The 12,607-nt window shown below is 41.8% G+C and overlaps 1 protein-coding gene across 1 annotated transcript in view; it reads left to right on the forward strand.

Annotated features, from left to right (window-relative positions):
* STMN2 (stathmin 2) overlaps nt 1-3,501 on the forward strand; it is a 48,981-nt gene extending 45,480 nt beyond the window's left edge. Inside the window, exon 5 of the mRNA XM_032421553.1 lies at nt 2,127-3,501. Within this exon, the coding sequence (XP_032277444.1) occupies nt 2,127-2,186 (60 nt within the window). The 3' untranslated portion in view covers nt 2,187-3,501. The remainder of the gene's footprint in view (nt 1-2,126) is intronic.
* Nucleotides 3,502-12,607: the final 9,106 nt, after the last annotated feature.

Below are 12,607 nucleotides of genomic sequence, written 5' to 3' on the forward strand. Positions count from 1 at the left end.
AATTTTGAGTTTCATAAGAAGTGTGCTCCAGGGAGGCCCAGGAATACTAATTATAATGCTCCCTGTTAGAAATTTGAGTTTGTATCAGTCCTTAGGCTTGGGTCTCTGTTATTTTGCCCTAGTATACTAATGGTCTGGGCTTTTTCTCAGTTTTTGTCAGAGCTCAGCTCTCACTAATTAGCTTCTTTCTGCATGAGAAAGATTTTGCTGCATGTTTTTCCTCGTGATGGCGGGACAAAAAGAAGGAAGGGCCAGCTGTATCTCTGCTCCTTCCTCTGTGACATTTCGAAATGGGACAGACATGACTTCCCTATATAAGCCTTTTCCCCCCTCTCGTCACAGCTTTTCAGCACACACAAAAAGCTCATTTAAACCAATTAAATAAAATTGTGTTTCAACTCACTGGAGTCAACTTCCTCCTTAGTCCAATTCTATCTTTGAAGGAAGTGTAAGATGTTATACGCCTTTTTCTCCCAGCACCCACATTTGAAAAGATACATGTTGCCGCCCAACTATTAAATCTTTTCCCTCCGCTAACAGTGAGGTTGTGGAGTAGTGGTTAACAGAGTGGGCTGTAGAGCCGGGCTTCCCGACGTGGAGTCCCGGCTCTGCCGCTTGTTAGTTCTGTGATCTTGGGCAAGTGGCGTAGGCTTTCCGTGCCTCAGTTTCTTCATCTGTTAAATGGGAACCAGAATAATGCCTCTACCGTGGGATTGTTGTGAGGAGGAACAGGGAACTTAACAGGTAAAAATTTGTATTTATGCAGAACTGCTTACCTATTAAGTGCTTGATAAGTGCTCAGTATTATAAAGAACACAGCAAGCAGGGACTCATTGAGATTAATCGAGTTTAATGATAAGATTTACTTTACAGCTGGTCGAGGTCTTTGCCCCTGAACTAAGGGAATCCATAGAGCCAGAAGAAATTTCTGGAGCTACAGGGGGAAAAAATAGCAATATAAATAATACTCTAAGTAGAAAAAGAAATAATACTAATAATTTTTAGCATTTTAAAATTTCAATTCAACAAGCAATTATTTAGTACCTATGATATGCAAGACAAGGGGTTTATAGTCATTCAGTATAGAACTGTGTACTGAAAAATACCTGATCCACCCTTCCCCTCACTTCCCTCCACAGAAAGTTCAGTTCTCAAACCAAACTTAGCGCCTCAGTTCCTCATGTAAATAAACAATCACGGGCTTAGTGCAGAACACTCTGCTATGCCCAGCAAGTGTAACAAAAGTGAGAAAATACAGTCCTGGCCTTCAGTGAGCTTATATATAAGCTTCTACTTAATATAGAAGATGAGACACGAACAGGAATGCCCATAGTAGAAGTTAGAATAAAATGGCTGCCACTTATAAGCAAAGGTTTATGCAGGTGTTCAAAAGAAAAGTAAGATTAATTTTATTTTGTGGTCTCCTGAAACTCTTCGTGGAGGAAGACATAACTGCTACAGGTTTTAAAGAGTAGGTTTATGATCCTGACCAAATAGAGACAGAAGACTAGGAATCTCAAGCATTAAAAATTGCATGAAAAGACAACTCCATTACATAAAAACATCAAGTATGTGTATGTAGGAGAAGAGTGGAGGGTAAGGCTGGAAAGGTCATTTGGACTCAAGCTTTGAAAGGCCCTGACAAACAGGGTAAGCATTTAGGAAGCATACAAAAAGTCTTCTTCCTGCAACTAATCCTCTCAAAGTGTCCACTGGCAATTATAAAGCCCTTAACAGATTCAGAAGAGGAAAAAAAGGAAACCATTAAAAATGACAGGGTAAGCAACAATGTGATGTTTTATTGCTACTTCCTGGATTTAGACAGTAGTCGTCATATTCAAAATTCTCTTAATCATAGGACCTTTCGATCATAGTTTTGATCAAATATAGCATTAAGGTTTTTTTAGACGCTGTAAGTCTTATAAGATCCTCCATAAGATGACACGTCCTGGGTCTCCTGTGGTCATGTCTCGTGAAATGAGAAATTTCCTAAAGATAGACACCAAACAACTGGGTGACTTTCAGTGAGACAGGTACCCTGTAAAGGAGTAGGCAGGCCTTCCTGGGTCTCCGTGGAGCAGAGAGCCGGGCTCTGTGACGCTGCTTCTCCCTTTGGTGTTTTCCAGGAGAGGCATGCTGCCGAGGTGCGCAGGAACAAGGAGCTCCAGGTCGAACTTTCCGGCTGAAGCGATGGAGAGTATGGCACGCCCCACCATTAGTAAATCCCCCTGCCTATATTATAATGGATCATGCGGTATCAGTATGGGAAATGTATGACATGGTTTAAAAAGAACTCATTATAAAAAACAAAAAACAGAATCAAAAATTAAAAAAAAAAAATTCAATGCGGTCTCTTTGCAGAATGTTTTGCTTGATGTTTAAAAAATACCTTGGATCTTATTTTGTAAATACTTACATTTTTGTTAAAAAATACAAGTATTGCATTATGCAAGTTATTTCATAATCTTACATGTCCTGTAACAGGCTTTTGATGTTGTGTCTTTCCACTCAAATGAATTTGCTAGGTCTGTTCTTTTTGAAGCCCTCATGTTGAACTCCATTCCCTGCCTTTTCATTCCAACAGAAAAATGAGGTCAGTAGACAGTCCATGGTGCTAGAAACCCACCATTGCCTAATGACCTAGACGGCTTTGTAATCTCTGAACTTGACTAAGACCATACCTAGGTTACAGGTATTATGATTCCACGCAAACCTCCACATTTGTTCACTCATAATCTACTAACTGCCTAGAAACTACAAAACCAGGCTGAGAAAAAAAAAAAAAAAAAAAAAACACCATTCATAGCATTTACTTCTGCTTCTACTGGATTATGTGCTACAAATGTGCTTTGGCTTTAGAAAGGGATGGATGAGAAGACAGATCTGAGATCAGTCTGGGTAGAAGCAAAAAGTTGAACCTCTTAAAACTGCTGAACACAGATCCAAATCCAAATGGTTCAAGCAGCCATGAAATCGCTCTTCATGAAGTGGGCTTAATTCTCTAGTTTAAGTTCTTTTGATGGAATGAATTACTTAATGTGTCAGGTGGCTTATTTGTGGATGCCATGATTGATGATGTTCATTTTAAGCTCTTACCTATAGTACAAGTACATGATGCTACTGAGTATTTTTCCACTTGGAAACTGTGAGCTGGTTGTTGCATTAAAACACACACACGAACAAGATCAAAAACACTGCGGACTTTCACTCAAGCTGGTCTTTCTTCCCCAGTGTGAGGCAATCCTGCCTATTAAAATAAAAAGAAACTTACTCCATCTGTGAGGGCTGATACAGCTAAGGGGGCTAGGCAGGGCATTTGTGCCAACTAAGAATCACCGGACACCCACCATAAGTACCTATCGCAGTTTTGAAGTCGTTTCTCCCCCAAATCCCAACTCCTGAAGGTTGCTGCCTGCCTATTTACTCTTCATTAGTGCTATTTTCCTGTATGTCGTTGTGAGCAAGCTGTGATTAATAAAGAATTGGAGTTCTGTGAACTAATAAAGGTTCGGTCTGGTCTCTTGCCCCTTCACGTATCTGACCCTGGAGTTCAGATTTTGAAAGGGTGGCCATCGGATTAGACAATCCCCTAAGCAGCGAGACAATAATTAGAGTTTGAAGGAAACCTGTGCCCTGCTGACTCACTTCCCTTCTAGGGCAGCCGGCAGCCTCTCTTTTCTCTTTCACTCTGACAGGCCAGCACAGCAGGCGAGGTCTTCAATCTGTTCCCCTTCAAAAAAAACATTCAGGACCGAAGGAGATAACCATAGGTTCAGACGGAACATTCTGAGAAAGAGACCCCCTTTCAAAGCACTTGGAAGGTTCCTGGCACACCTCGCGTTCTCCCATGTGGCCCCAGACCACCTTTGCCAGTCTGTGAGATGTGATTTCCCTGCCGTGCTGCTGAATTTTGCGCTGCCAAGAAGCACACTGCACACATGGACACAGCAGGGTCCTGTCAGTGACCCAGATGGGTCCTCCAGGACCAAAGGAACCACATCCAGCTTTAGCAGAAAATCATAAATGATTGAAACCACACAGCCTCATGAATAAGTAAACTGGGCTATCGTCCATAGGAGCACTAACAAGCCAAGTCTGGGAGGGGGGAGGCCACCTGGCCCCCTATCTTGAATATCCTTTATTTATAGGAATCTAACGTCACAGCCATCAATACGCATGCTTACAAACATGAGCTCCATTATCTTCCTTTGGGAAGTCGATCACAGCTTCTGATTAGCATAAAATAATCTGTATTTTCACGCTGCTTTTTATATAACTTAGTTTGTAATTTTTTTATATACCATTATTCGAAGGGTTCCCATTGGGCCAGACCCTGTGATTAAGCCCTGGAAACATGAAAATGAGTGACCACAAGAAGCTCACAATTTACTTGCTTATGCTTGGCTCAGAACTAGCAAGTAGGATATTTTGGTCTTTCCTTGCAGCATATTGAGGGGAAACATAAAATTTCTGTGAAGTTTTCTGAAATATTAGAATTAGTTGACAAACCTCTCACACTACTTTGTGGGTCCCTAAACTGGAAATGCTGACCAGTCCAACTGCCTAATCCCAAAAGTGAAGAAGCTAAGGCACAGAGAGACAGAGAAAGATAAGTGATTTTGCTCTAGCTCACAAGGCCCACTTAGCGTGATTGCTCTCCTTACTAGTAGCTCATCAGCAGACCATCCTCAAATCTTACCACACCAGTGAGGATGTATTATGTCTTCGAAACTCCCCTAGACTAGACTACTGGTTCCCAAATTTTGGCACACTTCAGAGTCATTTGGAGGGCTTGTTAAAAATAGATTGCTGAGCTCCAACCGCAGAATTTCTGATCCTGAGGTCTGTGTGGCAGCCTGAGAATGTGCATTTCTATCATGTTCCCAAGTGGTACTAACCTCACTTGAGAGACCCCCCCTACAAAATGGCATTGATACAGATGTGTGGACTCTTGCTGATGGTCAAATGGTGATATTGTGTCAGTCAGGGCAAGTTCCACTGGGGTGGGCCGTGAAAAGGAACTCATTCAATCATACTCAAAAAAGTATAAGTGGAACCCAAAGGAATCCAAGAAGAAGAAAAATGAACAACTACACCTTCCAGGTTAATAAAACAATAGAAAGAAAGCATCTAAGAGACAGATGAGGTCGAGGAACCAATAGTCTTGCATCTCTGACACAATGTATTATTTTAGTATGGCTTAAAACATCTCCTCCTGACCCTTTAAGAGTTGAACTAAGAGCTCTTTGCAGGGATGATGTCATTCTGTGAATTATCCACAGATTGTTAGTCTTATTCCACTTAGAATTTTTTTACAGAGTCTAGTTTCCTCAGGACAATGTTTAAATTGCATATATGACTTTGAAATGCACTCTGAAGAAAATTCACATAATCTCATTGGTTTAAAGATTTACCCTCCTCTCCTATTTCTTCTATACTCAAAAATATATGGAACAACTGAGGGTTGAAAAATGTTGTTTTCTCTGGAGGCAAGCACCAGCCTTTACAACATTTCTGAGGAGAAAACATAGGCAAAAATGTACTGATGGCCATCCACCACATCCACCCCATCCCACTGAGGGAGAGAACGAGAAGGAGGAGATATGGCACCCTTGACTTTAGCAACCAAATAATAACCTTTTGTGTTCCCAGCCCTGAACAAGCAATGATCCTTGACTTCTAATCAGACAATTTGCCGGAAATTCCTAAGGCAAACACACAGCCCAAAGCAAAACTAAGATTCCCAAGCTCCTCCCCCATATTACTGTGGAGTCATCTTGGATCCCTCACTGTCCCCACCACCCACCTCCAGTTGATCATCAAGTAGCATCAATTTGACCTCAAAACTGTCCCTCATTTCTTGCTTCTTTTCTATTACCATAATCACTGCCCTAGTTTGGGTTGTATTAGCCTCTTACAAAAAAACATGTCTCCTTCACTCCACTCTGCCGGAGCTGAATGAAATCTGCACTCTTCTGCATGGCATTAAAGTGCCTCACTATCCCCCTCATTTCTCAAGAACATTACTCCCCTTGGACACCAAACTATTCACTCTGACAAGAAACTTCTGGTCTCTATGCACATGCTGTACTCTGCCTAGAATTACCTTCACTACAAATTAGCCAGGAGATGCTAGATCAGGCTGTGATAAAACCTACAAAATCTCAGGGAGGCTAGTAAATCACAGAGGCTTATTTCCTACTCCTGATCCATGTCCAGCATGTGTCACTGTGGACTCCGTGTCATTCCTCACTCTGCACTAAAGGCCAGGGAGCTGCCTTTCTCTGAGACACTGCTGGTCACTGTAGAAGGGCGAAAGTGAAAGCAGGCAAATCATGCACTGGCTCTCCTAAGCTTCTCCCCAGAAACAGCGCACATCACATTTCATTGGCCAAAGCAAGTGATATGTCCATGTTTCACTCCAAATGGGCAGGAAAGTGCAATCCCAACATAAGCTCAGAAGGAGGAAAGCCAGGAATATTTAATGAACAGCACCGGTGACTACCACCCTACTGGTCACCAAACATTCAGTCACTCTCCTTCCCACACGTAAAGCACACTCACACTGTCCTTGTAATAAAATCCCCAGGTCCATTTGACCATAGCAGCAAGCTCAAGGTCCAGGGTCTCTGGGTGATGATGAACATTACTCTCTCTGACAGATGTGGACATGAGTCCTCTTGAGCAGAGATAAATTAATTAGGAAGACAAATGATTTTCCCCAACATATTCAATATACAATGATGAAATGGGGATAAGATGATCACAATAAACACACTTGTTCTAAAGGGAAATGATAGAAGATACATAGCATTCACTGACAATAGAAATTCTGGTGAGACACTGTGAGGGCCCTCTATCCTTGGGATAAAGAGGGAACATTCCTTATTCCTGTCTCTATTCTGATACCCAGGGAGGAGGTCTCCCATCCATGGTGCTTGGTTCTTGGCTCTTGGCTCTAAGTAGATCTGCCTGTTCCTTCATTCTCCTTGGCCACATCTACAGGGGCACCGGAGAATGTGCCTTCCTTGGAATCCGAGCAGTTCTCTCAGCCAGCTTGCTGCCCACCATATGGATCCAAGAGTTGCTGAGTTTTTACTGATCATCATATTGGTCCAGATCCTGGCAAGAAACCAATGATACATCACTATAAATGGGTAGATGAAGAGAAATCAATGATGATTCTATTGCAATAGAATGGTATGGACAGATGAAAAGAAACCAACTAAGGATGGTAAAGCACCAAGGGGGTACCAACAGAGAGAAGCCATTTCCACCCACAGCCTGAAGACCCAGGACACAGTTGTACCTGTACGTCGCCCAACCTGGGGTTATGACCTTCTGGAGAGGAATTCAGCCTCTAACAAACACAGCCTGGCAAGGAGGGATTGGGGAATAAATGTCCCACCATCCTTCTACTCTCACCCTTCAATCTCTAGCCAAGGCTTCACATTGGCCAAATCCCCAACCAGAAACCAGAGGGCAAGGGAGCCCAGTTGACGAAGCACATAGAAGTCAGCCTCTGGGGGTGGGCAAGAAGAAGAAAGGTAGAGAAAGACCCTGGAGGGACAAACAGAGAATGTGGCCAGCCACAGCACAGACCACAGACTGATTCAGTGGACAGCATTAATGACAACTATGATGTCTTCTCCCTTATTTGTCATTAGTACTGCTCACTAATTATCCCTGGCATCTTTCCTTTCGGGATTATACTTTCCTGACACGAGGTGTTAGGTAAGGTTGTGTGACCTACTTTGGTCACTGAGATGTGAGCAGAAGTAACAGGTGCCACTGAAAGTGGAAGTTTTAAGAGCAAATTCGTGATTCACCACCCTGTTTTCCCTCCACTACTGTGGCCTGGAATAAAGATGAAGACGAGCACAGCCTGCATCTGTGAGAGACATGTAGCATGAGTGAGAGGAACTCTTTTTGTTTTTAGCCTCTGCATTCTGGAGTTGTTTGTTATTCATTAATAAGAATTAGTGGAGTGAAACTCTTTTCACCATCATACAGGTCCTTAGCTAGCCATATCATCCTCAGTCCGAAATTGAATGTTTCAACACCTTTCAAGTGGCTTCTATATCCTCAATTCATCTGAACCCTAAATGCCAAGGAAACCAATTAAAGCCATGATATTGGGAGAGAGGCCGAATCTAACCAACTGAACTATTTATTTCAGATACGAAAAGACAAATTGAATGTTTTCATTGGTTTATTATGATGGTAACTATAGTCACCTGCATTGTTTTAAAGGGAAAGAGAACGAAGAGGTAAAAAAAGAAAACTCTAGCATACAAGAGCTTCACATGCACACTTCTATCAACTACCTCTAAAAGTTATAATTTCCTAACACACCAATTCCAGTGACTGAGATTTCAACAAGCCCTTTTGTGTATTAAAGGGAGATGCAAGGTGTACTAACATTTCATTTAAATCAGTGGGTACTTGGGGAAATTTTTTCACACCTGCTTGTAATAAATATGTTACCTCCCACCTGAATACCAGTTAAATAAATGTATCAGTTCAGTTCTGTAAGCTATACGACACTAGACCACCTGTTAGTGTGCAGTGGATGCTAGGCTAGACCACCTGTTAGTGTGCCGTGGCACACACAGTCATGGAAATTAACTCCTCTCCCTCTTCTGAGAGTCACATCCAAATCTTCTTTCTTCCTTACCCCCCAACAATTCATCTTATACCAAAGGGCAAGGATGTGGTGGATATTTTAGAGGCTAAATCCAAATCCAATGGTGACTTTCAACTAACTTTCAGGTTAGCATTAAGCACTCAGGTCTTTGAAGAAAAAAAAAATTGCTACCCTCTAGACTCTTCCAATCCTATTTTTCCTATTCATCTCAGTCAAGCTTCCAGAGGCTGTTTCTCTCCCTTCACTTCCCATGCAACCCTTAACCTACGGCCATCTGCCTTCTGTTCTCACCTTTCCAGTTAAACTACCTGTACCCCTATACCAGGGGCCTCTTCGGTGCTAAACCAAATAAAAACTCTTATACTAAGGTCATCCCCAGGTCTTACCTCCCCTAAGGGCCTTCCTTGTACCTTCACACCCCAGTAGACTGGCAAAACACGACACCCGCCTCCCTCCCCCGCTGTGTTCCCAAAGTACCTGTGCAAAATAGTGTAGTGGTCAAGGGCATGGTCACTGATGGTCACTGGGGCTTAAGGTTCCTGGGCAAGTTGCTTATTTTCTTTAAATTTCTCACCTGTAAGTTGGGGATGATATAATACTAAATGCCTATGGCTGATCGAATCACTGTTCTCAATTTGTTACTCTCTCCATATGTCCTTGCCATTTGTCATGTGACTTGTAGGACCTCCCACTAAAGGAGGCGCAGTATATTTTCCTATCCCGCTTATGTTGAGTTTGACCATGTGTCATGCTTTGGCCAACTGAATAATAATAAATCTGACATGAGTAAATTCTGTACATGTACAGAGGCTGTCTACCTTACACTCCCATAGTCTGTCATGAAAATACATCACAGAGGAACTGCTGGAACAACAGGAATGTGGAGACACATGAGCAGACTTAAGTCCAATCAAAAGCCTGGAGCCAAGGCCAGCTGACTGACAGCCTGAAACAGAAAAAAAAAAAATATGCAAGAAAAGTAAATGTTTGTTGTCATGAGCCACCGAGGTTTGAAATGGTTTATAACACAATATTATTATGAGATGATTAATATAATGTGTGAGAACATTGCTGAGAAGATTAAATGAGCCCATATAAAAGATCTCCACATAACACCTCGTGCATAGTAAATATTCAATAATTATTAATTATTAACCTATATCATACTGTATTACAATTTCTGTTTGCTTTGATGTTTCTCTCAGCTAACCCCATAAGCTCCTCTAAGACAGAGTTTCTAATTTACTGTTGAATCCCTAGTATTTAGGAAGTATTACACACACACACACACACACACACACACACACACACACACATATTTCTGGTGAGTTAGTAAGGGAATGAACAAATGAATTTATGAATCCAAATGACAAAAATACTTATGCAGTGTCTGGTATATAGAGGCATTTAATAAATATTAGTTCCCATCTCTTTCCTCCTTCTATAGTCTGTTAGTGTCTGCTTGGTTTTAAGTTATTTGAGCTTGCAATTAAGCTTTATGTCATTCAAAGGACCATCTTAGATGATCAGAAAAGCAAACTTCTGTGAAAAATGGAAAACTTTCTTACATCTAATCACAAAGAAAAACAGAATAAAATCACTTGGGGACAACTCTTTGATCAGAACTTTCAGCCGCACACCATCAAACCTATACTGGTCCCAACAGATCACACCACCGGGGCTGCCGACTCTGCTTGCAAGTCCTGCCATTTCAGGCAGCTGCGAGTCCAGCTCTCTGAAGCCTCAAGTTCCCATTTATTCCTGAGGAAATGGAGTCTAGCTGAACTGAACTATCTTCAGAAATGGGAAAGTATAGTATCGACCACAGTTCCTAGGGTTTGGTGACAAATAAATCCTTGGTATTTATGTCCTGAACACTGGATGTGCTTTGTCTCCTTCAAACCACAAATTCCCTCTGTAAACAAGGTCTTTCCCAATGGAAACCCCTCTCTCCCCTGAGTATACTTCTTCCTCTGCAGGTCTCAAGGAGACATGCTAAGTACCAACCTTGCTCCTGTTTGCCACTTCTAGATCATTCTACTTCCTCCCTAAAACACCCAGTCTTGAAGTTCATGTCACCCTACTAGTCAACCTCTTTCTCTTCACTGTTGGCATTCACTAGCAACCTCCAGGTGATGTTCCCTCATTTTTTTATGATTTTTAGTTCCTGGATCACTGTAACTCTCTTCAACTCTACTTCTGTTCTAATGATTGGCAATTTTAATATTCACACAATTGAAGTTTCCACATTCTGCTTTGGGTTGCTTGGCCTCTCCTCCTCAAGGGATCTTGCTCCCCCACTTTTCTTCAGTTGCTCAGCCTTGTGGTTATTCCTAGACCTTCTCATTATCAGTAATCCAAATCCCACCATTATCTCCATTCCTTGCATCTCTTTGACCATCACCTCCTGTCTTTCCAGTTGAATTTCTTTAATAACTTGACTCCTCCCCTTCAACCACACTGGGACCCCAGTCCCTTGATAGTAACTCTTCATGTTCCTTTCCCTCCTCAGTCATCACTTCCCCCACACACACACACTTACCAGCTTGTTTTCCCTGGGCAATCATTGCCATCTCTCTCTTATATATCCTTACAACTTCCTCCCTTGATGAGTTGTGCTTAGTTGGCCAAACCCGTAACCCCAGATAAATTAACTCTCCATATGGCCCATGCTTGTATCCATGCCGATGAACATAGCTGCAGAAATCACACAGCTATTCTGACTGATTTCTCTTTAAATTCATGGATATGAGCTTCAGTGGAGCCCTCAATTTTTCCCGACAATCACACTTTATTTCTCTGGTTTTATCCGTATGTTTTCTTACACCTCCTCAAACTTCCAACATCTTCTCCCCTCTGTTCGCACTTAGCTGATGACTCTGCTGCCTACTTCACTGAACAAATGAAGTAACTAGAATAGAATATCCATCAACTCCCACCAACACATCTATCCACCTATGACACTTACTTTCTGCTTTTCTGGACGTGACTGCAGATGAGCTCTCCAGAGCTGGGCCTTTCATTTGTGCACTAGAGCCCATCTCCTCTAACCAACTCAGATCTATTGCTCCAGGAAGTCTCTCCTCTCCCTCCTATTTCATCATTTTTTTTTTTCTTTCTACAATGTCAGCGTACAAACCTGCTACTATCTCTTCCATCTTAAAAAAATTTTTCTACTCCATTTTCCATCAGCTACTGACATATTTCTCTGCTTCACTTTGTAGCAAAACTCCTAAAGCATCTTCTACACTTGCCATCATTTCTCACCCTTTCTTCTCTCACAGGCCCTCTCCAAGAAGGCTTTTACCCCCATTCTACTGTCCCTACACTGTTCTTGTCAGAGCCAACTAAGTGCTGAACAGGGTGAGTGACAAAAGGCTAGACCCCTACAAATGCTGAAATTTGGAAACGTCTTATCCTTTATATTATCAAGGGAGATAAAAATAGTTTACCTACATAAAAATCATATTGCCTCTGACCTCCTCCTGTTGGCAACTCTGAATGCTAAAAGCTAATGGAATGATGTTTTTAAAGTCTTGAGGAAATAATATAGGATTCTATATTCATCAAATGATCAATCAAACATGAAGGCAAAATAAAGATATTTTCGGACATATAAAAACTCATAAGAGTCATAGCCCATTTCTGAAAAAATTACTTACTCAGGGATATATTCTGCCAATACAAGAAACCAGGAGGATGTATAGATGGTCTCATTATTGTCGGTGAATATGCTAAATATCATCTAACGTCATTCAGCGCCATTCTCGTTCCCTCTGCACCATCCCCAGAGACTAGAAACCTGTGAACCACATTTCCTTTGCCAGCAGAGTTCTTGATATTCTATAGATCCTGTCAATGATAAGCGCTTACATCAGATTTGGAAGGTGGAAGAGAAGAAGGCATTCTTTCCCCTCTGGAGTTAGCAGTGGACGTGTGGGCTTCAGTAAACATGATCTT

Source organism: Phoca vitulina, unplaced genomic scaffold (genome assembly GCF_004348235.1).
Source record: "Phoca vitulina isolate PV1807 unplaced genomic scaffold, GSC_HSeal_1.0 scaffold25, whole genome shotgun sequence".
NCBI lineage: Eukaryota > Metazoa > Chordata > Mammalia > Carnivora > Phocidae > Phoca > Phoca vitulina.